The following is a 26056-nucleotide window of genomic DNA, read 5'->3' on the forward strand; positions in this document are numbered from 1 at the left end:
CATTTCCACCTCCATCTTCATCTCTATCCCCAGCCCTATTTTCATCTCCAACTCTTTCCTATATTTTCCTGTGTTCTGTTCTGTTCCAAACTTGTGGGCTGTCTTTGAATTTTTACCTCTGTTCCTTTGCCTGGAGAGTATACCCCACCCTTCTCAGACTAGTAAACTCATTTCCACAATTCAGATTTAATAACACTTTCTGAAGGATTGTCTCCTGATTTCCTCAGCTACACCTGCTAAGACAATCTGTGGCGCCTGCCTCAGAACTCCCATGTTCTTTCCACATATTGCTATTAATTCTCAGCATAGTGTCTGTGATTCTAAAACTCCTCTTTTTCCAAGGTAGAAAAAGAGTTCCCCAAGAACAGAACCTGTTTTTTCCCCTTGCTTTATGGGAGGTATGATTGAAAAATAAAAACTGAATATGTTTAAGATATAAAAGATGCTGTTTTGGTATACATAAAATCAAGTTAATTAACCTATTCCATTCATATAGTTAATATGGTGTGTGTGTGTGTGTGTGTGTGTGTGTGTGTGTGTGTGTGTGTTTGTTAAGAGTACTTAAGATATGTTCTCTTAGCCAATTTCAATATCTTCCCATTTTCCTCATTTCCCCAACCCTGGTAATCACCATTCTATGAGTCTGACATTTTCAGATTCCTCATATAAGTGAATCATGCCTCATTCGTCTTTTTATATCTGTCTTATTTCACTTAGCATAATGTCCTCCAGAGGTTCATCCATGTTGTCACATATGGTAGGATTTTCTTCTTTATTTTCCAGGCTAAATATTTCATTGTGTATGTGTGTCATTTTCTTTATTCAGTCATCCGTCAATGGACACATAGATTGTTTCTGCATCTTGGTTATTGTGAATAGTGCCACAGTGATCCTAGTCTGCAGATGTCTCTTTGAGATACTGGTTTTATTTCCTTTGGATACAGTCCCAGAGTGAGATTGCTAGATCATATGGCAGTTCTATTTTTAAATTTTTCAGGACTTTCCCTATTGTTTTCTATAATAGCTATACCAACAGTGTGTTCCCATTTTTCCACATCCTTACATCCTTGTTATCTTTTCACGTTTTGTCAATAGTCATCCTAAGAGGTAAGACGTGATATCTCACTATGGGTTTTGATTTGCATTTCTCAAATGATTCCTGATGTTGAGCACCTTTTCATATATATGTTGACCATTATCTATCTTCTTTTGAAAAAAAAAAAAACTATTTAGGTCCTTTGCCCACTTTGTAACTGAGCTATTTGGGTTTATTTTTGTTTTGCATTTAGTTTTGATTTTGCAATTAAACTGCATGAACTCTAGATGTATTTTGTATATTGACATTTCATGGGATACGTGGTTTAAAATATTTACTCCCAATCCATAAGTTGCCTTTTCATTTTGTGTATTGTTTTTTTGTTTTTTTTTTTTTTTTGCTGGGCAATTTTTTTTTTTAGTTTGATACAGATATGCTTTGTTTATTTTTGCTGTTTTGTTTGTTTGTGCTTTTGGAGTCATACAAAAAAATCATTTCCAAGACTCATGTTAGGAACTTGAATTGCTCTTTATACCAAATGGACCTAACAGACATATTCAGAACATTCTATCCAAAAGCATGGAATGTGTATTCTTCTTAAGTACACGTAAAACATTCTACAGAGTCGTGTGCGGTGATGCACACCTATAATCCCAGTGGCTCAGTAGGCTGAGGCAAGAGGATTGTGGGTTCAAAGCCAGCCTCAGCAACTTAGTGAGACCCTGTCTCTAAATAAAATATTTAAAAATGGCTGAGGATGTGGCTCAGTGGTTATGTGCCCCTGGGTTCAATGCCTGGTTTAAAAAAAAATTCTATAGGATAGGATGTCCATATGTCTCCATCTTTGGATCCACTTTCCCTGATACAATAGCAGTTCAGTAACATATGATGTTATTATGTACTAAGTGCCCACCACCTGGGCTGGAATATAAACCACATCATTCCTGTGTACATAAGTTCCTATCCAGTAACAGGTGTCTAACCCCAGCTGGGTGTCCAGCTCATTGCAGGGGTTCAATAAGCTGCAAAGGGAATGAGAGTTTCTCTAGTAAGGACTTCTCTGACTAAGACCAGAGATTGTCTTGGTGTTTCACCAGTGTCATTGCAGAAATACTAGATGAAAAAGGAAATTTGCCAAGACTTGATAGTATCTAGCTCCATAGCCTCAGCCAGGGTGGATGGGTATCCATAGAACATGCCAGGTTTAGACCACAAGTTTCAATAGTCCACCAGGTACTTACACATGTGCTGTCCTGCAGGCCCTATGCTGTGCCTAAAGAAAGGATATTGTGATAAGGAGGGTGCAGCCCTTGCCCTTTAGGGGCTTCTCAGTCTAGTAACTAGGATTGCAGTGTGATGTGTACTGAGACAAAGAAGAACAGAAAGTTATGAGAATGCAAAGTAGGGCCCTTAACTCAAACTAGGCTTCCTGGAGGAAGTTGCATTTCAACTAGGGTGGAAGGATGAGTAGGTATTAGTCAAGGGAAAGGCGACAGAAGGAAGCTTCAGGAAGCAGCCTTGTGAGCAACTGTCAGAACTCAGATCCTATTTTAAACATGACAGAACACCATTGAAAAGTTTCCAGCAGGAGGATGAGTCAATCTGATCTACATGTTTAAAGGATCTCTCTTAGCACAGCAGTTCTCAATCAGGAACACATTGCTCCCCAGGAGCATCTGGCAATGCCTAGAGAAAACCTGGACTCCCACAAATGGGAGTGAGGGGCTACGGGCACCCCGTAGGTAGAGGCCAGTGATGTTGCCAAACACCTGTCATGGACAGGAGAGTGTCCACCTCTAAGGATTATCTGGTAACATCCTAAATAACAAAATTTTTAAATTAACTTTTAAGTTTTTATATACCTTTTATTATTATAGTATATTATAATAATCATTCTGTTTTATTATTAGTTGTTGAACTTCTTGTGTCTAAGTTATAAATCAATCTTTATCATAGGAATGTCGGTACAGAAAAAACAGTATAGATAGTGTTTGATTCCATGTGCACTTTCAGGTCTCCACAGGGCCTTGGAATATATTCCTAGCAAATGGTGGGGGTGGCGGGCAGTTAATATTTTTAGGTATATAAAATCATGCATAGACTGAATTATTGTTTGATTCAATAAATTACTGATGGTCCTAAAATAAATGTACAGAAGTGAAATGCATCTTTAATATTTAAAGTATTTGACCCTCTCCAGTGAGCAATGTAAGGAAACATTTATTATGATGGTTTCAGCTAGAAAAATCCAGGACAAATAGTTCAAAATTAAGCAGCCTTTTTTCAACTGCCATACATCTCAAAATAGTGTCAATGGTAAAGTAAAAATTGAAATAAAAAAAAAAAAAACGAATTATCTGGCCCTAAATTTTAATAGTTCTTGGGTTGAGAAAACTTGTAAACTGTTGCATAAAGAATTACCTATCGGGCTGGGGATGTGGCTCAAGCGGTAGCGTGCCTGCCTGGCATGCGTGCAGCCCGGGTTCGATCCTCAGCACCACATACCAACAAAGATGTTGTGTCTGCCAAGAACTAGAAAATAAATATTAAAAATTCTCTCTCTCTCTCTCTCTCTCTCTCTCTCTCTCTCTCTCTCCTCTCTCACTCTCTCTTTTTTAAAAAAAAGAATTACCTATTAAAGACTTTTAAGAAGGCAACCAGTTAGAAGATATTACATTTATCAATCAAGAAATGATGAACACATGTAGAGTGATTACTAAGGGGATTGTCAGAAATTAGGTGATCCACAATGTGTTTTGACAGTGAAACCAATAGACTCTTGGATGGATTGGAAATTGGCTGTGAGGAATAGAGAGTAGTTAATGTTTTAGGCCTCAGTACTAAAAACAATGAGATGCGAAACATTTGTGGATTAATAGGTATATGGAATGGAGAAAAGCCAAGGGCTCACTTTGGGACATGTTAGGTTTGAAATATCTATTAGACCTGCCAGAGGAAATATGCAATAGGTTCATGAGTCTGAAAGTGAGGGACAAGTTCCAGATTCAACTTCAATTTTTTCAGAATTATCAACATACAGGATTTAAAATCATGGGGCTGGAGAAGGTTACCTTGGGGGATGAGTCTAGTGAAGGACAGAGGTCCAATTCCAGGTCCTCAAGCCTTGGGAGGTCATGAAGAGGCTTCAGAGAAGTGACAGGGAATGAACAGCTAGTGAGGGAGTTTTTGTGTCCCAGAAACCAAGTGAGGGGCATGTGTCAAAGGGAATGGCATAAACACCCATTCCAATAAAAGGGGTTATCTGTGTAATTCTTTTATAAAGAATCTGATCTCCAATTTCCATTTTTTCTTATAAAAATGCATATGTAAATGCTGGTATTTTATGCCCCTGAGCAGAGTGGAGAGCAGTTTGCATACAGACGTAATACGGTTAAATGCACTATGATAGTAATTTATAGTTCCTATTTATCAAGGAGACAGGCTTGGTCTCTAGCCTTATGTACAATTGCTAGGTGTAGGGGTGGTTGAACCCAGAACTCATTTTAATGACATCTCCCTGGATTCAAAGACACTTTCATTCTTCTCTGTGCTTTACCTTTGAAAGAGAGTCTGATCCTGTTATCTTTGACGGTGTACAGTGCAATGCCTACAGTGAGATAGGTTCACACCTTGGAGTCCTCTTCATTTTCCAGGCCCTTCAGACCTCTGGATTAGGATTGCCCTGAAAAACCATAATGGATCTTCTAGACCTATGTCAATCAAATGTCATCTCTCCCTCCACCCTTCCTCAGTTATTTGCCTGAAATATTCAATGAGGATGAAATGTGGCACATACACAGCCTCTTAACCATACTTTGAACTTGATTCCCCAACATACTTTTGGGGTGAGCAGGAGAGGGTATTGGGAATCATTAGGGAATAGTGTTCTCTCTGGCCTCACTCTGGTTCTATAAGTAAAATATGTAGAAAACTCAATCAAGATAAGGAATACATAGGGTTAAGTTAGAAGCCTCTGAATTTAAGGTCAATCTTTATGTAGGGCGGGTGGATATTATGGTAGCATAGAGCAAATGCACACTGTACAATCATATAATAGTAATCCCTGCCACTTTTTATTCAGTACCTGTAAGAATTAACTCATCTAATTTTCAGTTCCAAATTATGGCTATTCTATGTTCACAGACATAGAAACGATCACATAAAGTGGCCCAGATCACATAATTAATAAGTAGCAAAGCTGAGGGTCAAACCCTAGTTGATCTGCCTGTCAATTACTGTTCGACTCCACCCAAGCAATATAGTGAAAAAAATGCTCTCAGCCTGAGATGGAGAATTGCCTGTCTAAACCCGGCTCCAACATTTAATTTTGAAGACAACTTGGGGAAAAGTCATTTAATCTCTCCGAGCCTCAGCCTGGTTTTCCTCACCTGTGAAATAATCAGGATGACCTTGATGATCCCTGAGGCAACTTCCAGCGCTTGTCTCTGATTCTAATTTATGATATCAGAGCTTTAAGCCCTCTCATTTGCAAGGACTATTTTGATTTCCACAGTACAGTTATCTCTTATTGTATTTGATCTTATAACAAGCGTGAGGCAGGCAAGAACTATCCCCTCTCTGAGGAAACAGACTTGAAATGAAGTAGATGCCTTGTCCAGGGTTAACACAGCTACTCCCCAGTCACTTGCTCTAATATACCAGGTACCTCTTCTCCTCCTTTATCTCAGGCATTTTTCTCTCTCCTGGGTTCTATCCCATTTCTTATTCCCAGGGAGATTTCCATTGCTAATTTAAATGTTAACTGCTGGGAAGTTAAAGGAAGGTATGCATGAGGGTGCATCAGGATGCTAAACAGAGCCCGAGACAGGAACAGATCAGACCCAGCCCCCAGGGAACAGAGACTAAAGAAGAGAGACTCAGACTGAGCAGCATCCAGACAGGATGCAGAAAGAGGGAACTTTGCATAGGACTTCCCTGCAGGTTAGCAGCACCAGGTTGTAGAGGTCATTGTCTAGGTTGGTCGGGTAACTGATTCTCCACTAGCAATTTTGAGGAAGATGCTACTGGAATACTTTTCCTTTCTAGTGCTTTAAGTCTCCGAAAATGTCACTGTCTCTTTGTGATGCCACAGCCAGAAATCTGGGAGACAAAGGTAGGAGAACAGGGGTTAAAAGGTGAGCTCTGGACACAGAGTAACTGTGTGTTAATGAAAAGACACCTGGCTTGAGTCCCCCCCCCCAAAAAAAAAAAGCTTCAGTTTTCCCATTCATAAAAGGAGCTAAATGCTGCTTTCTTCATAGTCTGAGAGGAGGAATAAATACAAACAGCTTGCAGAAGTCCTTGCCAAAACAAAAGGTGGAACTTCAAATATGGAGCCCTCCAAAATTGAGCAAGCCCTTCTTTTCAGCCCTACATCTAGTCAATCTTCAAAGAAAAGTCCTGCTTCCTGCATCCATTTAAATTTGTTTACTGTCCCTACTCTTACAAATACCATGGAGTCCGGGTAATCACCTCTGACCTGCAATGCCACCTATTCCTCTTCAGGCCACCACTCCTGTTGCCACCTCCCCACAGTTCGTTCTCCACTCTACAAGGGAGTATTCCTATAAGTGAACTGGCTCCTGTCATTCTGCTTCCCAGCCTCAGAAACTTTCAGCTGCAGACACCGTTCAGCACCCTGCGGCCTGCCTACGGGGCCTCTTACTTGGCTTCTTTCCTCTCTGCACCTTCCCGCCAAGTCTCCTGCTGTATCCCTTCCCATATTCCTCCATGGGGAGAACCGCTGATCTCTCCCCTCCCACCACTCCCAAGACCTTTGGATCTTGTTAGTTCTCTGCCTGGAGGAATTTGACCCACGCCCGTGCTTCTGGTCTCAGCTTTGAAGGTCCTTCCTCTATACCTGGGACATGTCAACACAAGGCCTGGAACTCAGAGGGCCCTTGATAGCCATCTATTGAATAAATGTCAATGGCAGCATCAAAGTTGACCCACTATTGACTCCTGAATCCCTGAAACCTGAGGATAGGCTGGGATCCCTGTTAAGGCTCAAGTTCAGCTTCTAGGTTAAAGACAAGACCCAGAGTTGACAGACATCAAATAACACGAACTCTTCCCTGACCTTCTCCACCTATCAAATTACACATGCAAAAAATTACAAGGGACCTGCTCACACCTAGATGAGTCCTCTCTCTTTAATCTTTTCCCAACCTCATCATTCTTCCCACAGGCTTCCCTTTCTCCCCTAGTCCCAAAAGGTGAGACACATGACATTCTTCATAAGAAGTTTTATGACATCTCTGGAAAATTCTTTTTTCATCTGCTACAGTTTCTTAAAGTTTGGTTTTCATGACTGCTAATTAGAACTGTCAGTTTAGTATAAGTCACAGAAAGAAGAACCTCCCAGTAGGAAAAAAAAAAAAAAGAACTAAGAAATTGCTTTGGCGATTTTCAGAGTGATTTATGAGGTGCATTGTTGATGATATTATTAATCTTTTTTAAAAAGTGTATGCTGATAGAGAACTAATATTCTCTGAAATAAACTGGCAACACACATGTGAATTCCTATTAATACATGAGTTATGGGAACACATGGGGGGGATATAGACAGAGAACAAATGTTTGGCATCTATAGTGAATTTTGTTTTTAATTTTGTGTTCCAACCAAGGAACATTTTGTTGAGTACCCAATGCATCAGGGATGGCAAAGGGAGTCAAAGTGGAAACTCTAACTGCTCCCATCCCTTGTGATCTATTTGACAGCGTGGAGATGGACAGCTATAAAAACAGGTGGCACATATTAAACAAGAAGGCAGAGTGAGGTGAGGGTTGCAGGTACGGAGGGCTGGAAGGAGGAATGGGCATGAGAGCCATGGTAAGTGTGACACCAAGGATAGCTGCACTTGATCACCACTGGACTCTCAGCACAGTATCAGGCACAGAGAAGCATTTCATAGAGTTGCACCAAGAATGGAGAAATAATGGAAAACAGAAGAGCAGATAGGAAACTGAGATGTTCCAGACTACAGCCCCTCTGTCACTCTTGGGATCAGAGGGAGAATGATGAGAAAGAGCCCCCAAGCCACCTACCGTGGACCAATGACAGGAATAAGAAATATACCTGAAAAGACAAGTCCTGGCAAAGATGGGGAGAAATTAGAATCCTTGTACACTGTTGGTGAGGACACAAAATGGTACAGCAGCTATGAAAGACAGACTTCAATAACAGAACTACCATAATGTCCAGCAATATTCTGGGTATTTATCCAAAGGAAATGAAATCAGGATCTCAATAAAAAAAAATTATTGCAGCATATTCACAATAGCCAAGATGTACAAATAACCTTGACAGATACATGGACAAGAAAACATGGTATATATGTAGTATGGAATACTTTTTAACCTTAAAAACAAATAAAGGAAATTCTGTAATAGGCAGCAACATGGATGAACCTTGAGGACACTCTACTAAGTGAAATCCAGGAACAGAAAGACAAATGCAAAATAATAACCCTTATGTAAAGTATTAAAATAGTCAAATTCATAGAATCGAAGAATAAAATGGTGGTTGCTTGGGGGAGGGAGGAAATGGGATTTACTATATCACAGGCATAAAATTTTAGTTCAGCAAGATGAATAAGCTCTAGAGCTCCGCCGTACAACATTGCACCTACAGGCAATAATAATGTACTGAATACTCAAAAATTTGTTACCCAAGTAAATCTCACGTTGAGTGTTCTTACCACATAAAAATACATTTAAGTAAAACAAATATGCCTGTTTGTTTTAAGCCAAGATTTGGGGCTTGGGGGGTTATCTGTTATCATAGCAAACTATCACAGCATATAGAAATGAACAGAGAGAAAACTCTTCATACCACCTAGGGTTTAAGTAAATATAATAGCTCAGAAAAGAGGTATTGCATTGGAGGAGATTAGACTGGCTGAGGGGTTTGGGAAAGCTTATTGGTGAAGATATGTTGAGAAGAACACATACATGATTGAAAGCAAGATAGAAAGAGACAGGGGGGTGCTTTCATGAAAGTACACAGAAGGATCAGGAAGGGGGAGTGGCTGAGCAGGGCATGGTTTCTAATAAACACAGGGATGAGAACACGGCACGGGTCGGCACTCACTCTAGGCCCGCCTCTGTCCTGTGTGATGAGCAAGTATTTATTCTTAACGTGCCCGAATTAGTTTTCTGTTGCTTCCATGACAAAATTCAACAGCTTACAACAATACAAACATTTCATCTTATAGTTCCGTAGGTCAAAAGTCCAGTGCGGATCCTCCTGGGACTACATTGAAGGTGTTGGCAGAATGGTTTTCCTTTCTGGGACCTCTAATGGGTAATCTGTTTCCTGATCATGTGGGCTGTTTGCAGGGTTCAGGGCCTGCAGTTGAAGGCCAAGGTCCTTGCTTCCTTGATGGCTTTCAGCCAAGGACTCTCCATCTTCTGGAAGATACCCTCACCCTTTGATTTCTGTCTTTTGTGTCTTCGGAAGTGCAGGGTTGTGTCCCTCTGAGGTAAGCATTGCCTGTTTCTTCTTCCGTCTCTTCTCATGACCAACTCTTTTGTCTTCCTCTTCCACTTTTAAGGGCCAATGTAATTACCTAAAGCCCTCTTGAATGGTTGATCTCCCTAGGTCAAGGTTCATAACTCTAGCTCTATCTGAAAGGTTCTAAGGATTAGGGCTTGGATGGATATCCTTGGGGGACTAACTTTCTGCCTCCCCATCCCACTTCATGAGTGAGGAATCTGAAGCTTAGTGTGGATAGGTAGCTTATCCCAGGTCACTACCTCACTCTTGGCAGATGCCTTTGGATCCCTATGAAGCTGACAGCAGGACTCTTACTTTAAACCACTGTGTTGGCCAGAAAACAAAAGGGGAAAGGCAGAGGGTGTGGCTAAAACAGTGGGTGAGGGATTTACAGCAGATTCTTCCAGTGGTTTAAGGGAATTAGGTTTCTACTGTTCTGTAACAAATAACCACAAACTTAGCTTGGACAATACTCCTACATAATCTCACAGTTCTGTAGGTCAGAAGCCAGGATGTTGTGACTTCCTCTGCTCAGATTCTCACAAGAATCAAATCAACATGTCAACCAGCTGAGCTCAAGTTCCACTTCCAAACTCATTCTTGTTATTAGAAGAATTCAGTTCCTAGTATTTATAGGACCAAAAAAATGCCCCCCCCCTTTTTTTCTTCTGTCAATGCAGATCACTCTAGATTTGTGGCCTGTGACCCCCCTCCACCCCAGTGATGGAGACCTTCTCTCACATCAAATTCCTCTCACTTCAAATCTCTCTGACTTCTTTTAGTCTCCAGGTAGAGAAAACCCTCTTCTTTTAAAAGACTTACATAACTGGAGTAGGCCCACCTGAGCAATGACCCTTTATAAATTCAACTGATTAGTTGACCTGAAGACATTGGCAAAAGGAAAATCCCTTTTGTAAGGGAGCACAACATCATCAAGGGAGAAATGTCTGGAGCAGAGGTCATGGTACATCTTATAATTCTGCCTACTACACATCCCCTGAACAATGGGAAAGATAATCCCATGCTCACTGGACATAGGGGGAGCACAGAGCTAAACAGTCGGGCCCAGGTCCTGATGATGAGCAGAGTGCCAGTCACTTTAGGAAGGACTGCAGCTTCTACTTGAGAACCAGGGAGCATCCCTCCTCATCTTCTGCAGGTAACTATGATGATTCCTTGGTGTCTCTTCCAACTCATGCATGGCCCCGAGCAACCCCCTAGCCAACTGCATCTCCAGTACTGTCCTTGTTGGAGGAAAGACATTCTTAGTAAGAACTCCTGAGGAAAAAGTGGAAAGGCCCAAAGTTAGCATTCCATACCTGTAATAATTCAGGCAAATTCATGACTGCAATTCAGTATGTGTGTAAACCTGTCTAGATTTGTATCAATCTTTTGCAGTATTTTTAAAGAAACATTTATAATTTTAACTTTCTGCAATAATTGGCTCCATGGCAATCATTTTGCAGAGCTAAGATTCTGAAGTAACATGATTTTATGACTATATTAGAATTATGGATGTACCTGGAATATCATTTTTTCAGAAATATAAGCTTCTGAAGTTTTTGAAATCAGTTTATTGACTCAGAATAAGTGATTACTTTGCAATCATGTTTTTGCTATTAATTAGCTTAAGAAATCTTTTCCTTCATAGATAACTCAGAGGAAACCATTATAAATTGCCTACTTATGAAGTTTCATATTCACTCAACAAATATTGAGGCAATATTAGGTTCTAGAGGATTATGAAGAAACCTAAAATCCCTTTATGATTTAATAATTTAGTGCTGTAATAACCATGGAAAAGAGCAGAACAAGGAGAGATGCTGACAGGAAAATAGGAGAGTTTGAGAAAAAGAGAAGTGAACACAGGAAGCAGCAGCCAGGCAGGCTTCTCAAAGGAAATGGCTCTTGGAACTGGTTTGTAATCATTAAATACAGAATCCACGCCTGGGCCACAGAGGCTCTGCTGCATCAGGTCTTTGACTCCTTCTCCAGATCCATCCTGTCAATCAACCTTGAACACATGGACCCTTTTCCTGCCTCCTCTGCTCTTCCTGTTTCATCTGTCTAGAATGCGTTCCTCCAGGTTTTTCCATATATCTAGATAATTCTCAGCCTCCAAGCTCTCAGCAGGAATATCGCCCTTCAGAGAAACCTTGTTCTCGGCCCTGATCATATTCGTCCCTTCCTTTCCTCTGCCTGACTCCTTGTCACCCACCCAATTGATGACTGCAAATTAGTGATTTTCAAAACTAACGACAGGATCCAAGGGCTGACATGAGAAGGCACTGCTGCTATTTTTGATAAATGAGAGATTGGAAATCCCGAGAGGCTAGGTCACTTCTTCTTTTTGCAGCCAGAGAAAAGAAGAAGCTGGGATTTGCACCTACATTGGAGGACCCCACAGTCCACAAATTCACTACTATGTTTTGAGTTTTCTGCATACTATAAACATGATCAGTATTCACTTAGGAAATCAGGAAGTAGTAGGTAGGAGAAAAAAATCAAGTCCATAAATCAGGCACCTATAAGTCTTCCATATGTCTTAGTCCACAGACTTGCAGCCATTTCTCTCTATCAAGGTTGAATTTAAAAAGGGCCACCTACTATACTCTGCATCACAAGCTGCTCTTTTTCACTGAATATCACACATTAAGCTTCTTCCCATGTCCTCTCATGCCTTATGACTGCCTCAACCAGGCATCTACTCTGGTCCAGGCACCCACCACGGGCTTGGCAGCTCATCCCAGCTGCCCTCTTAGGATGTTATGAAATAACTTGGCCCAAATCATGGCAAATAAATGGCAGGTCAGGAGGAGGAGGAGGTTGCCACAGCTTCTCAACTCCCACTTAGCCATTCCCTTCACTGCCTCGGAAAGAGCTGAGTGTCCCTTTGAAGAAATGATTGGGGGTTTCTGGGTGAAAAGAGAAAGAGAGACTGTTCCCTGCCTCCCTGGGCTGTTCTGCTGGCTCAGCTGGGGATAAGTGGGAAGGAGGGGCTGAGCATGCAGGGAACTGGGGATGGTGAAAAGGTACCTGGCAAATGGGGAATTTTCAATTGGTTATTTTAAGTAAAATAGCTCCTGTTAATATGTGCCTTGTGCGGAAGCCAACCAAATGTTAATTAAAGCAAAAGCACACATTGTTAATTTATCTCCTGTTTGCTGATGGGTTGGGGGGGTCTATTTTTAAAAAGCCCACAACATTACCATATTTAAATATGTTCCCAACCCTAAGGACTTCAAATGCCAGACATGTTGGGCCACAGATGACAAATCAGGCTCACACCTGGCCCACTGAGGCAGGGCCTTAGGCCTTTGGAGCCCATCTCGCCTCTAAAAACCAGCTGGTGAATCAGCAGGTAGTAGGAGCTCCAGAGCAGGGAGGTGGGGGGGGGTCTGGATGCAGAGAAACCATATGTTTTGGTATCGTGGGCCGTCCAACAGGCAGCTATAAAAGGAGAATGGCTTCTTCTAAGAACTTAAACCCAAAAATATATGTGGAGGAAGTCCCATTTTTAACACCAGTATGGTACCATGTATTCTTTTGTGTCGAGGAACTGTAGGGTAAGTGGAGGTTGGGGCCTGAGAAGGTGGACCCTGAAGGTGTTGGTCCTGGTTAGAGCTGAACCCACTCTCAGCACAGGTGAAAAAAATCTGTACTCACATTTAAACTCCATCAGTTGTTTTGTGACCTTACGTAAATTATTTTATCACTCTGAACCTAGGTTTCCTCATGATCAAAAGGTAATATCCCTATCTGGCCTAAAGAGAGTGATAAGAATTAGAAAAAAAAATAATGGATGTCAACTGTGTTCGTCCACTTTTTATCACTGTGACCAAAATAACCTGACAAGAACCACTTAGAGGAGACGTTTATTTGAAGTTCAGGGTTTCAGAGGTCTCAGTCCATGGTCAGCTCTAGGCCTGAGGTGAGAGAGCACATTATGGTGAAAGGAAAGGAAAGGGAAAGTTACTCCGCTCATGGAAGTCAGGAAGCAATAAGAAAGAGAGAGAGGAGCCAGGGATAAGACGTAGTCCAGTGGCATGACCCCAAAATACTATTCCTCCAGCCATGCCTTATCTATCTACCATCGCCACTCAATAGTTCATTCAAAATATTAGTCCATCAAATGGATTAATCCACCAATGAGGATCTAGCTCTCCTAATCTGATCATTTCACATATGAACCTTCCTGCACTGTCTAATACATAGGCTTTTCAGGGGACATTAAAGATATAAACCGTAACATCAAATAGCTTCTGTTAACTGAGACCTCTTCCAGAAAACCTTTCCAGATTTCCCTCAGTAGGATGTGGGATTTCTTGACTCTGACTTTCTTAGCCTAGAATCAGAAGGCAGTGACTGTTTCAGTGACTATCTGTACCATTCTCCTCCTCGGGACAGCTATCACAGAGACCTTTGTGTATATCTTGTATCTTCTATAAATTGATTTCCTTGAACCATCACATGACCCAGCTATACCACACCTCAATATTTATCCTAAAGAATCAAAGTCATCAAACTATAGCAATACATGCATACCTATGTTTGTAGCAGCACAATTCACAATAATCAAACTATGGAACCAGTCTAGGTGTCCATCAGTGGATGAATGGGTAAAGAAAATGGGTTGTATGTATACAATGGAGTTTTATTCCATCATAAAGAAAAACAAAATTGTGTCATTTGCAGGAAAATGGATGGTACTTGAGAACATGATGTTAAACAAAATAAGATAAACTCAGAAAATCAAGGGTCATATGTTTTCTCTCCTTTGTGGAAGCTAGAGGGAAACGGGAAAAAGGTGAGAAAGAACCTCATGAGAATCAAAGGGACATCAGTAGAGGAAAGGGAACAGAGGGAGGAAGAAAGGGAGGGAAAGGGGAATACTGGGGAATGATACTGGCCAAATTATATTGTTATACCGTGTACACACACAAATAAGTAACAACAAACCCCACCATATGTACAACTATAAGGCACCAATAAAAATAAGGAAGAAATGAAAGGATAAAATCTTAGAAAATAAATAAATTGATTTCCTTGAGAAGAAACTTCTTATGCATTTCCTGTCAGACTTGATGTGGAGCTGGTCCTGAGTAAAGTGTGCAATCATCCATTTATTTGGTCTGTTCATTGAGCACCTATTATGTGCTAGATACTGTGCTAGGTGCTGGGTATATAGCAATGGATGACATTGGTAAGATCTTTGTCCTCAATAAACTTACATATTGAGGACATAGAATCTCTTTCCCTGCTTTTGATCATCGGATAGATGATAAATGAATGAATCTGTCAATAATTATATAAGTATATGAAGGTCACTTAGACTTTGATAAGTGCTCAAATAAAAAGGGAGCAAGGTAAAATGAGAAAGACAGAAAGATGAGTAGTTGAAGCAGCAATACTTTTATGGTTTGGATGTGAGGTGTCCCCCAAAAGTCATGTGTGACCTTAGAGAAGAATTGATTGGGTTATGAGACTCAACCCAATCTGTGGATTGATCTCCTGATGGGATTAACTGGGTGTTGACTGAAGGCAGGTAAGGTGTAGTTGGAGAAAGTAGGTCATGGGGTCATGTCTTTGGGGTATGCATTTTGTATCTGATGAGTGGAATCTTTCTCCCTGCTTCTGATCATCATGTGGGCTGCTTCCTTCCACCACACTCCTCCGCCATGATGTTCTGCTTCACCTCAAGCCCCAAGGAATGGAGCCAGCTATCTGTGGATTGAGACCTCTGAAACCCTGAACTCTCAAATAAACGTTTCCTTCTCTTCAACCGTTCTGGTCAAGACTTTTAGTCACAGCATCTAAAAAGCTGACAAATACTTAAGAGGAGGATATATGAGGAGGTCAAATCTAAATAGAAACCTGAAGGGAAGAATAGAGAGAAGCAGGTTTGGGGACAATTTCAGGGAAGCAAGTCTCAGGCAGAAGGAACAATTGCAAAGACCCTGAAGCTGGCAAGACTTTGACATGCTCTAGGAACTTCGAGGGGGCCAACGCGGCTGGAACATAGCGGTGGAGGAACACCTGGTACAATATGAGGTTAGAGGTGGGCCAGATCAGGTCTTGTAGACCTTGGTAGAACATTTAGATTTTATTGTATAATTATGACAGATTTTAGTGGAGGCAGAAAATAATATGATCCTGTTTATAGTTTACAAAGATTTCTCCAGGTCCTACGAGGACATGGAAGGTTCAAGGACAGGAGAAGCAGTGAGGAAATGTTCCACTGGAATCAAGCATCTAAAATGACACCCATGGAGAGGAGGGTGAACATGACTGGATTAGATGGACCGAATGTGAGGGCAAGGGAGAGACAAGTCAGAAATGATACTCTTATACTTGGATTGAGCAGCAGAGAAGACAATGGCATCATCTCCTGAGACAGAGATGGAGAAGAAGAAGTTCATGTGTATTCATTTGGAGCTTGTAGGTGGTAGATCCAGGAGCATTTGCTTTGGACATTTCATATTTAACATATCAAGCAGGTAGTTAGATACAGGCATAGAGAGAGCTGGGAGTGGGGTTGGAGATTGCAATGGAGGAGTTGTGAGTCTCTATATGGAAGGGCCATGGGACTAGAGGAGATCTCTAGGACAAGATGACAGACAGCAATGACAAGAGGACTGAGGCCTGAACTCCAGAAACAACGGCTCAAGCTTAAGCAGAAAGAAGGAGCCAGCAAAGAAACCCAAGAATGACCAACCCAGGAGGCAGGAGGAGGCCCAGCAAAGTGTAGGGCCTGGAAACCAAGCACAGTTTCCCCAACAGATCGCCATCTTCATCATCCTCACTGTCATTACAAGTGACATCGTGAGCCCTGCTGGGTCTGTGCTAGTGTGAGATATGTCTGGTTGAATTCTTGCAAGTCATTGGATAGGATTCATTATGTCTCTTTCTCAGGTATGGAAATCAAGGCTTGGAGAGTGTACCAAAAGAAGAAAGAAAGAATTAATGAACAAATGAATGAATGAATGAATCTGAACCCATTATTTTGCAAACTGTGGCCACACTGCATTTCCATAGCTTACCCAATTGGAAAACAACAGGAACAGAAGACCATCCCTCATTAAAACATGGCCCTGCAAGTGCCAGAAAGTAAAGTAGCCTACAGAGTACTGGGCTTTCCTTAGATCTTGTCATCCAATCCCCCACTCCCCACCCCTGGGACTCACCACCAGTGTCCAGGGCCCTCCCCAGCTGGAGGGCTGGAACACAGTGACCTGCAGCTGGGGCCATTACAATGAATCTCTCCAGCTCTGCCAGGGGAAGTGCTGTGTGATTTGCAGCTGGTGACAGATGAGATGATTGGCTCCCCAGACCCAGCATCTTGGATGAAGTGGCCTCGTCAGTGGAATTGTTGCATTTGGCCAGAGCTAATTACCCTGATCTAGGATTCTCAATGCCCAACACCAAGTGAGTCTGTCTCTGAACATAGCTCAGCTCAGTAATTAGGCAAGATGGACCTTTTCTCCTGGTAATTTAGAGACAGGCCATCTGAGCTTATGCCTTCTTGCTCCTGTTCCATTACTTTTTAAAAATAGCCATTTGAAGTAGATGACAAAAGGAAATAGGTTGTGCTCAGTGACCTCTTGAGCTCAGCTGAATGAAAGCACACAGGAGGTGTCCCTTCTGTCCCCTTCCTCTTGGGGATGACAGGACATGCTTTTGAAATAAAGAAGAAGGAGCTGATCCAACTTCTTGTCAGAGATGTCCTGGAGAGGAGGTTGCCGGGATCAAAAGTGGATCTCTGGTTAATAACTTTCCACTCGGGCCCCAGGTGTGCTCTCCTGAAGGTCCCTGGCCACAGTATCTGCTCCCTTATCCTCCAGCCAGGCTGCTGCTCCCCACATACCCCTGTTCAGAAGTGCTTATCCTGTGCTAGGCACTTTTTAATTCTTTAGAATGCCTTTAAGAGGCCGGGTACAGCGGTGCACGCTTATAATCCCAGTTCCCCAGAAGGCTGAGGCAGGAGGACTAAGAGTTCAAAGCCAGCCTCAGCAACGGCAAGGCACTAAGTAACTTGGTGAGATGCTGCCTCTAAATAACATACAAAATAGGGCTGGGGATGTGGCTCAGTGGTTGAGTCCCCCTGAGTTCAATCCCCAGTATTCCCCCAAAAGACATACCTTTAAGAGCCAGGCATGGTGGCACATGCCTGTAATCCCAGTGCTCAGGAGGCTGAGGCAGGAGGATCACATGTTCAAAGTCAGCTTCAGCCTCTTAGTGAGGCCTTAAGAAACTCAGTGAGACCCTGTCTCTAAATAAAATACAAAAAATGTCTGGGGATATAGCTCAGTGGTTAAGCACCTCTGGATTCAATCCCTGGTGTCAAAAAAAGAAGAAAAATAATAATACCTTTATGATGAGTGCTACCATTAATCCACGTGGTAATGAAGTAAACACAAAGAGATTGAATGACCTGCCCCAAATTATATCAATAAGAAACAAGGCAGGGGCTCCATCCTGCTGTTTTAGATTTTATTTTATAATTATGACAGATTTTAAGTGGAGGCAGAAAATAATATGATCCTGTTTATAGTTTACAAAGATCTCTCCAGCTCCTACGTGAACATGGAAGGTACAAGGCCAAGAGAAGCCCTTTCTCCTGATCAGTGTTCTCTGTTTTCTCCCTAAGGATTGTACAAAAGTGATTGTCAAATGAATCACTGAAATGTGTTCCCTGAGTGTTGATGTGGAAGAGCTAATAACCAGATGGATGGATGACAAAAAATATTTTTGATGAGGTTGCATATTAACTTAGGTCAAAGTTCTGTGATATTTACAATAGGGGTGGAGAGCAGAGGTCAGCAAGTGTGACCTGCAGGTCAAACCCAACCTACCACCTGCTTTTGTGATCAGTGTCACTGGAACACAGCCATCACATGCTATTTTACATATTATTGGTGGCTGACTTCACGATACACAGATGAGTCCAGCAACAGAGCCCAAAATATCTGCCACTTGAACTTCAAGTTTGCTGAATCCTGGCATAGAACAAAAAAAGAGCTTCAGGATTAGAAATATCCATTGAAAGACTTACGGTGAATCCCAATCAACCACCAGGACAAGCAGGGCCTGTTGGAACCCAGAGATCCGACCGTTTGCATCCACAGTGCCTTCTGTTAGCATCACATAACACACTTAATGTCCCATTTAGTGTTCCATTAACAAAAGGAAGAAAGATCTTCTGCTAGTGGAGACAGCTTGCTGCCATGTCTGAGTTTGTTGTCAGAACCCGTTCGCCTAGCAGGCACCACCCGGCACGGGAGCTCCCAGGGATGGCCACTTGGATCTCCTTACCTCTTCAGCCAGCCTTCCCTTTCCAGGGTGAGCAGTGATTTAGCTCAACCCATTGTCATCATTGTGCATCGATAAATACCTCCAAATAACAATCACAGCATCATCTTCAGCAAATAAATACAGCCATGGGTGGTGGAAAGGTGGTCACACAAGGGACAGCTCAGTGCTCTGCTGGCAAAGGCTGGGATGTTCACAGAGGAGGTGGGATCTCAGCCACTTCCTTCTTTCCCCCTCTGTCTACTGTGCCTTGTTCTGCTTGTGGATCTCCTACATATACTTCAAAGCCTAGCACAATATCTCTTTTTGATAACTTCTCCTGACCTCTGCCAGGCCATAATTAGCAAGCTTTCTGTGTGTGCTTGATGCTGTTTTCTTATTTGCTACATAATTAAGACAGTACAGTAATATTGTCATTGATATTTAAATAAGATGGTGATGGTGGCTTACTGTGTGCCAGATACCAAGTTAAGCACTTGTCGGAGAATCCAAGCCGACTGGGCCCAAAACTATGTCTTCAGTCACTAGGCTACCCTGTCTTCACACCTCCATCAAGCTGTGAACTTATGGGAGAGACCATGTTATATCTACTTTTATCTCCCCAATGACCAACAGTGTCTGCCTGTCATGCAAGAAATGCTTATGGAATGAACGAAACAAGTAACGTGGTACTCACAATCCTACAGATTCATGTCTCCTGATTCTTCAACAAAACACTAACCTATGCTTTGCTGTGAAGATATTTAACATATGTAATTAAAGTCCCAAGACAGTTGACTTTAAAATATAGAGATTATCCAGGTGGGCCTGGCCCCATCCGATGAATCAAGCAAGGAGTTATCTCCAGCTAGTGAAAATCAGAGCGATTTTGAAAATAGAAGTATTTAATACATCACAGCCTTTAAGATGGTAGAGGTTAGAGGATGAGGAGTACAGGCAGCCTCTGGAAGCTGAGAGCAGTTCTGTCTGACCACCAGCAAGGAAATGGTGACTATGCTCCTATAATCACAAGGAGGTGAATACTGCAAACAACCAGTGAGCCAAAGGGAACCTCCAGTCCCACATGAAAAGCAATGCCCCAGCCAGCACCTCGGTCTCATGAGGCCCTGAGCAGACAACCTAAGAACCCTAGTGCACTCTTCTGACCTACAGAATGTGAGAAAGTAAATGAGCATTGGTGGTAGCGATGGAAGGCAAATACAAGCAGGTATTTGCTGAGTCCTCAGGAAACCAGTGTTGGCTGGGATCCAGCATCATGTGGGAAGTCCATGCTCATTCACAAAAGGAATCCAAATCTGGTGAGGGAGGTCGTAGTCTGGTGGTGGCTGGAGTGCTGAACAAGGAGCAGGAAACCCTGCTTTCTGGTCACTGTGGTCACTGTGGTCACCATGTGACCCTGGCAGCCACTTCAGGTCTCTGAACCACAGTTGTCTCATGTGTCCAATGGGGTATGCCCTCCTTTTTCATCCATATTGCAGGGCTGGAAATGGGGTTGGAGTTAGATAATGAGTCCTATGAATGGTGTGAGTTACGGCCAACTCTGGAGGAACAAGAGGGATTCTCAATCACCAAGAGGGCTTCAGGAAGAGCTATGCCAAGTCATGAGGCTAATAAAATTCAAGTGACTAAGCAGACCTCCAAGGGCTTCAGATCACAGCTGTTCCTTCCCCACTAAGAAAAGTGCTGCTTTCCCTTGTGGTTCCCAGGAAGAGTGATGATCCTCATAAAAATAATGCCTCTTATTCCAAAGTGCTTTCTCCTGTACCATTTTAAGTCCAAAAGTTTGCATTTGTTAAAAGAAAAGGATGGACCCATAGTCTTCTAGTTTTGAAAGTTTTGATTTCTCGATGTGAGAAAATCCTCACCCGTTATAGGAACACTGTCCATTATTCAGAGCAGGAAGATGGAGGCCCTAGCTGGGTAGACAATTTGCCAAGGTCATGGAGCTGGTCAAAGAACAAAGGTTCTCATTCCCAGTCCCGGCCCCTGGTAACTCCATCTCTCTGCCTCAAGTAAGGTGCTAGGGAAAACAGAGGGTTCTTAGATAGAGACCCAGCTTCACCTGCGCCTACAACTGAAGGTAAAGAGGACGGCCTCAAGGTCAAGTTCCCATCTTGTGGATCGGATGCAGACAAAGCATCAAACATATGTTCTATTTTCAAGAGCTTCTTCCCTCAATTCTCTAGCCATTCCACAGGTGACACTCGCTGGCTGACAAGCAGCAGAATCTTTCTTTGGTATCTTCATTAAGAAGGTAGGGATGTGGGGAATACTGTGCAGTAGACAGTCTCATGTGTCCAATGGGGTATGCCCTCCTTTTTCATCCATTTTGCTGCTCACAATACCCAGAAGATAAATATTAATTAAAACAGAACAAGGATGAAGGAGCCTTAGGCCTGGAACGTTCTGGGGAAGCTTTTGAGCTTCACTACAAGATCTGGAATGTGGGATGGCTTAGCTGGATCTCTGAGCTCAATCCTGTTGCCAAAGAAGGCACCATCCTAAACACTCAGCTTGATGCTCTGCAGCCACTCAGGGGCATGAGCAGCTTTTCATTTTCCTGACTCTGACCGCTCTTCCTGGTCTCCGGATTCCTATGTGAATGGAGGCACCTGGTAATGAGAGAGGCTGGGTTCATGCGTTCATGGGTTATGGAGGGTTTACTCTGCGCTGGGCCCCAGATACAGCGCTGCAGGACAGAACTAAAAGGTTCCTTTGCTCTTGTAGAACTTAGGATGTAGGGGTACTCAGAGATGATAAATCAAACGAATGCCAGATTTCAACTGCTACAAGAGCTACATGGGGTGAAATTTACATTTGAATGCTAACAATGTGATTATTCATGTGGGGTCTGAAGGGTGCATTGGGGTTGTTGCAGGAATCAGGGACAAGAGCAGCATATGCTAAGGGTGGGAGCCTTTTGAATACAAGGGACTAAAAAAGACCAGAATAGCATTGTCAGCTCACCCAGGGACTTGAGGGTCCCCCAAAGAGTGTGAATTTTATTCCAAGTGTGAAGAGGGTGTTTTCATGGGTTTGAAGCAGACAGTCAATGCGATGTGATATTTTTCTTAAGATCACTCTGCTTCGATCTACCTTGCCGACCTGTTTTGTGAAAGCTGTTCATCATGGTCTGCCTACTTATGATTTAAAATCGCAGAATCTCAGAGACAGGGGAAATGTGAGTGGTGGAAGCATTGACCCCTGGCCCCATATGACACCTGACCTCTCCTCTATCTTACTTAGGATCATGTCCCCAGAACTTGGTACCCCGAGGAACCAAGAGTTGCCAACAATACAACACTTCTGTAAACGGCTCACCACTTGGACACATCCAGATAGGAAAAGTTCTCTCTCGCCCCCAGAAGAGTCATCTCAATGTCACTCCATCAAAAGCATCTTCTTTATATTTAGTTGGTGTTTGCTTTCTTGAGCATCCCCCGATGCTCCTAAATCAGGTCACATAATACAAGCTTCACAAGGGCCCTTCAGGGAACATGTCTTCCCTGTCTTTTCTTCTGGTTACAGGTCCCCTCTTCCTGCAGACCTTCTTTCCATCGCATAGCTCTGCTCCACTTTGCTGGTCTTGTTCCTTTGAACAAGCTTCCTCTCGATTTCCCTCTTCATGTGAGGCATCTAGGAGTGATCTTTTCAACGTAGCAAGCAATAACACATATTTGTTGGGTTTCTTGGAGTGAACACTGTATGCCTAGAGAGAAAAATGGAACTCTAAGAAACAGAGTGAAGTGCAGACAGATGTGGAAATAACACAGAAGGGGTCAACCAGGGTTTTGCAAGCAGTGTGGACCTAGAGAGTGAGTCAGCAGGCCTGGGGACTATTCCTGAGGCTCAGTGTGACACAAGGCTCTGGAGCTTCTTTATTTGTAAAACCCATTCGTTGGACTGGTGATCTCTCAAGCTGTTAAAAGATAGATTTTAGTTAAGCATGGTCACCAACTAAAGACTCTAAGCTTCAGGTTGTCACAGCACATGTTAGAGAGGCTTAAACATATAGTAGCCCTAAGATGAGACTTTTTTGAGCAGGACAGGAAGAGAAAAGGAATGCAAATAACTGTATCACTGAATTCTGCATGGATGAATGCTGTGTCTGCTCACCACACACACACACACACACACACACACACACAAAAAAATCACTCAAGCAACATCCAAATAATCTTGTTGCATGTTTGGGAAGCCCTGGACTTGTAAACACCCTGGCCAAATCAAAGAGATCACTGTGGACTCTTGGAAAGCTCTTATTTCTCTTCATTGTTTTGAGTGTAAGAGAGAGGAATAGTTCAAACATATTTTTTTTCCTCATGTGTGATTGCTGTATTTGCCTTTTTGATCTTTTACCTTCTACCAAATTCTCTTTCTCTGGCAGTGTAGGGAGTGGTACAGGGGGTGGAGCACAGGTACAGAGAATTACACCTACATCCAATGTGGCTGGAGGATGATTATTTTCATTCTATTTACAATGTAGTTTTCTTCCTTTCTTTCTAAGTCATCTTTTTGGTGACCTTTGCCAGGAAGGAGTGCAATAAAGAGAAGTCTGTCTGATCTTTCTGAATCAGTCAAATGTGTCCATCACAAGTATAAATGCATTTCCATTCACGTGTGCATACACGAACATTTGGTGTATATGTAACTGCATTTGAAAGGATGTGTGTACACGTTGTGACTTCTTTGGGCAAGTGTTGACATATCTGTGTTTTTACTGACATGTCTCTTGATGTATATGTGTGTGTAAAGTGAGTGTGAATATGCGCCTGGAGTTTTATCACTCAGGACAGGCAGCAGCCCCACAACTCCTTATCTGTGATAAGGAACGAAATGTGGAATCTGTCTGATGTTTGAATTCTCACATCTTGCTGACAGAGAAGACGGGTGCAGCAGGGTTTGATGGCTCTGCCGATGGGGCTCAGGCTGGCTCTCAGCTGCTCCATGTTGCCTTCTGCAATTGACATTAGTGCTTCTGATGCCTCTTCCCTTTGGCCTGCAGGTCCCTGTCTGGCCGCATCGTTGGTGGCGTCTGGTGGTTCTTCACTTTGATCATCATCTCTTCGTATACAGCCAACCTGGCTGCCTTCCTGACCGTGGAGAGAATGGTGTCTCCCATTGAGAGTGCAGAGGATCTAGCAAAGCAAACAGAGATTGCTTACGGGACCCTGGAAGCAGGATCAACTAAGGAATTCTTCAGGGTAAGGATGTACTGTGTCTGGAGGCGATTTCACCAAAGGGAAGCATCATTGTCATGAACATTTCCTTCTTATTAAAGAGCACAGGGTTCCAGACAGCCAGGGTAACTGCTCAGCTGAATAAGAGCCAGAGAAAACTCAGGACATTTCTCAGCTTCCTACATATAAATCTATATTTCTACATTTAGAGATGCTTCGAAACTCCTGCATTGATTTAGGCCCTTTCCCCAATACCAGTCTGTATTAGCTCTTTGAGTGGTGCAAGTGACTTCAAATACTGTTCCCTCCATGCTCCCCAAAGGACCTTACAGTGCAGTTAATAATCAATTAGAGCAGTTGATGGACAAGGTTTGGAGCTGGTGCTCCTTGTGTTCCTGCCTCACAGCAGGAGCTTCGTAAATGTTTGTGGACTTGATAAATAAGAAGATGCTGTACTGAAATAAAATAACTGGAATAGGTGATCATCCATTAACTATTGCCAGGAGACAGGGAAAAGGAGAAGGGTAGAGGAGATGGTGACTTTTGGCTGAGGTAGTGAACAAGGGCAGAGGAGCCGAGAGATCAGGAGCTCAACCTTCAGGGCCGGCCAGGTGGAGGCCCAGAACTTGACTCCATCTGTGACTCATTCCACACTCTCAGCCTCTTTGACACCATTTCCATTCATCTGGAATATGAGGATAGTCATGTCTACCTGAAGAGCCTTAGTGGGATTAAAAGAGATAAGGCATCAAGCCGGTTCTGTGGTGCATGCCTGTAATTCCAGCAGCTAGGGAGGATGAGGCAGGAGGATCAAGAGTTCAAAGCCAGCCTCAGCAAAAGCAAGTACTGAAAAACTCTGAGACCCTGGTCTCTAAATAAAATACAAAATAGGGCTGGGGATGTGGCTCCGTGGTCAAGTGCTCGTGAGTTCAACCCCCAGTAGCCCCTCCCCCCGCAAACAAAGAGATAAAGCATCAAAAACACAAGAGAAATCAAAGAAGAGTGAGTGGTGGTTCCGTTTACGATTAAAGCTTCACGGAAATGCAAACATTTGGGAGCAGGGACGGGAGTCACACAAAGTGGACCTGAAAACACTTCTAGATATCAAAAATCAAGTTGGACATGAATGGAACAAGGACATCCCAGGCTAAGGGAACAAATTGAACAAATGCCCAGAATCAGGAAAACCTGGACTTTGGGCATGTTCATCCCAGAAGTTGTGCAAGCAGGATATAGAGCTATGATGCAAGGATTGAATAAAAATAAAAATATATGCCACATACTCAACATTTACTGTGAACCAGGTTGTGTGCTAACCACACCCCAGATGAATTACTTCAGTTGACCTTCTCGTCAGAGATGAGTTAGGGATTGCTGTACCCATTCCTTCTGTAGCTCCAGAGAAATAAAAGTCATTTCTGGAGGTCACGCAGCTGATAAGTAGTAGCAGGAGCACAGAAAGCAAGCTCTTGTACTGCCTCAGGCAAGAAGGTAGGGATCCTGTGCAGAATTGCCAGGTTCTCATCGCAACTTTATGGAGCAAACCCCAGGCCCTAGCGGTCCACTGTGTGATGTCCTACAGTGTCTTGGTCATGAGCTTTGTGTTCTTTATGGCAGGCAGGAAAGGGACCAAATTCTTAACCATCACTGAGCCCAAACCCAAGGCTAAAATCACCAATGTTCAGCATACTGGAGCAAGCAGGCGTCTGAATAGTCTCATGACCAGATCTTGTCATTTTAGAGTGAAGCCGAACTTGCCCGGTTCACCCACCTGGTTAGTAGAAAAACCACTTTGTAATACAGTACAATTCTCTGACATTTTTACCCTGCAACAGAAGTTGTACCTTATGTTTGCCCATAAAGCCAACTCTATGATCCAACCCATAATGCAGTCGTGGTCCATCCAATTCACTTAATAACACTGCCGTCTCCAAACATTCATAGCACACCTCAGTTCCCAAAACACTTTTCAGGCACATGGTCTCAATTGTTTCACCTGTGACCTAAAGCAGAACAGGGATTATGGTGCCCACT

The 26056-nt window shown here is 42.8% G+C and overlaps 1 protein-coding gene across 4 annotated transcripts in view; it reads left to right on the forward strand.

Annotated features, from left to right (window-relative positions):
* The window catches only part of Gria1 (glutamate ionotropic receptor AMPA type subunit 1), a 303637-nt gene that overhangs the window by 235876 nt on the left and 41705 nt on the right, over positions 1-26056 (forward strand). For all 4 annotated transcript variants that reach the window (XM_026388267.2, XM_026388268.2, XM_026388270.2 and 1 more), the window contains one exon: positions 23848-24046. In XM_026388267.2, coding sequence (XP_026244052.1) covers positions 23848-24046 — 199 coding nt within the window. The remainder of the gene's footprint in view (positions 1-23847; positions 24047-26056) is intronic.

Source organism: Urocitellus parryii, chromosome 1 (genome assembly GCF_045843805.1).
Source record: "Urocitellus parryii isolate mUroPar1 chromosome 1, mUroPar1.hap1, whole genome shotgun sequence".
In the NCBI taxonomy this organism is placed as follows: domain Eukaryota; kingdom Metazoa; phylum Chordata; class Mammalia; order Rodentia; family Sciuridae; genus Urocitellus; species Urocitellus parryii.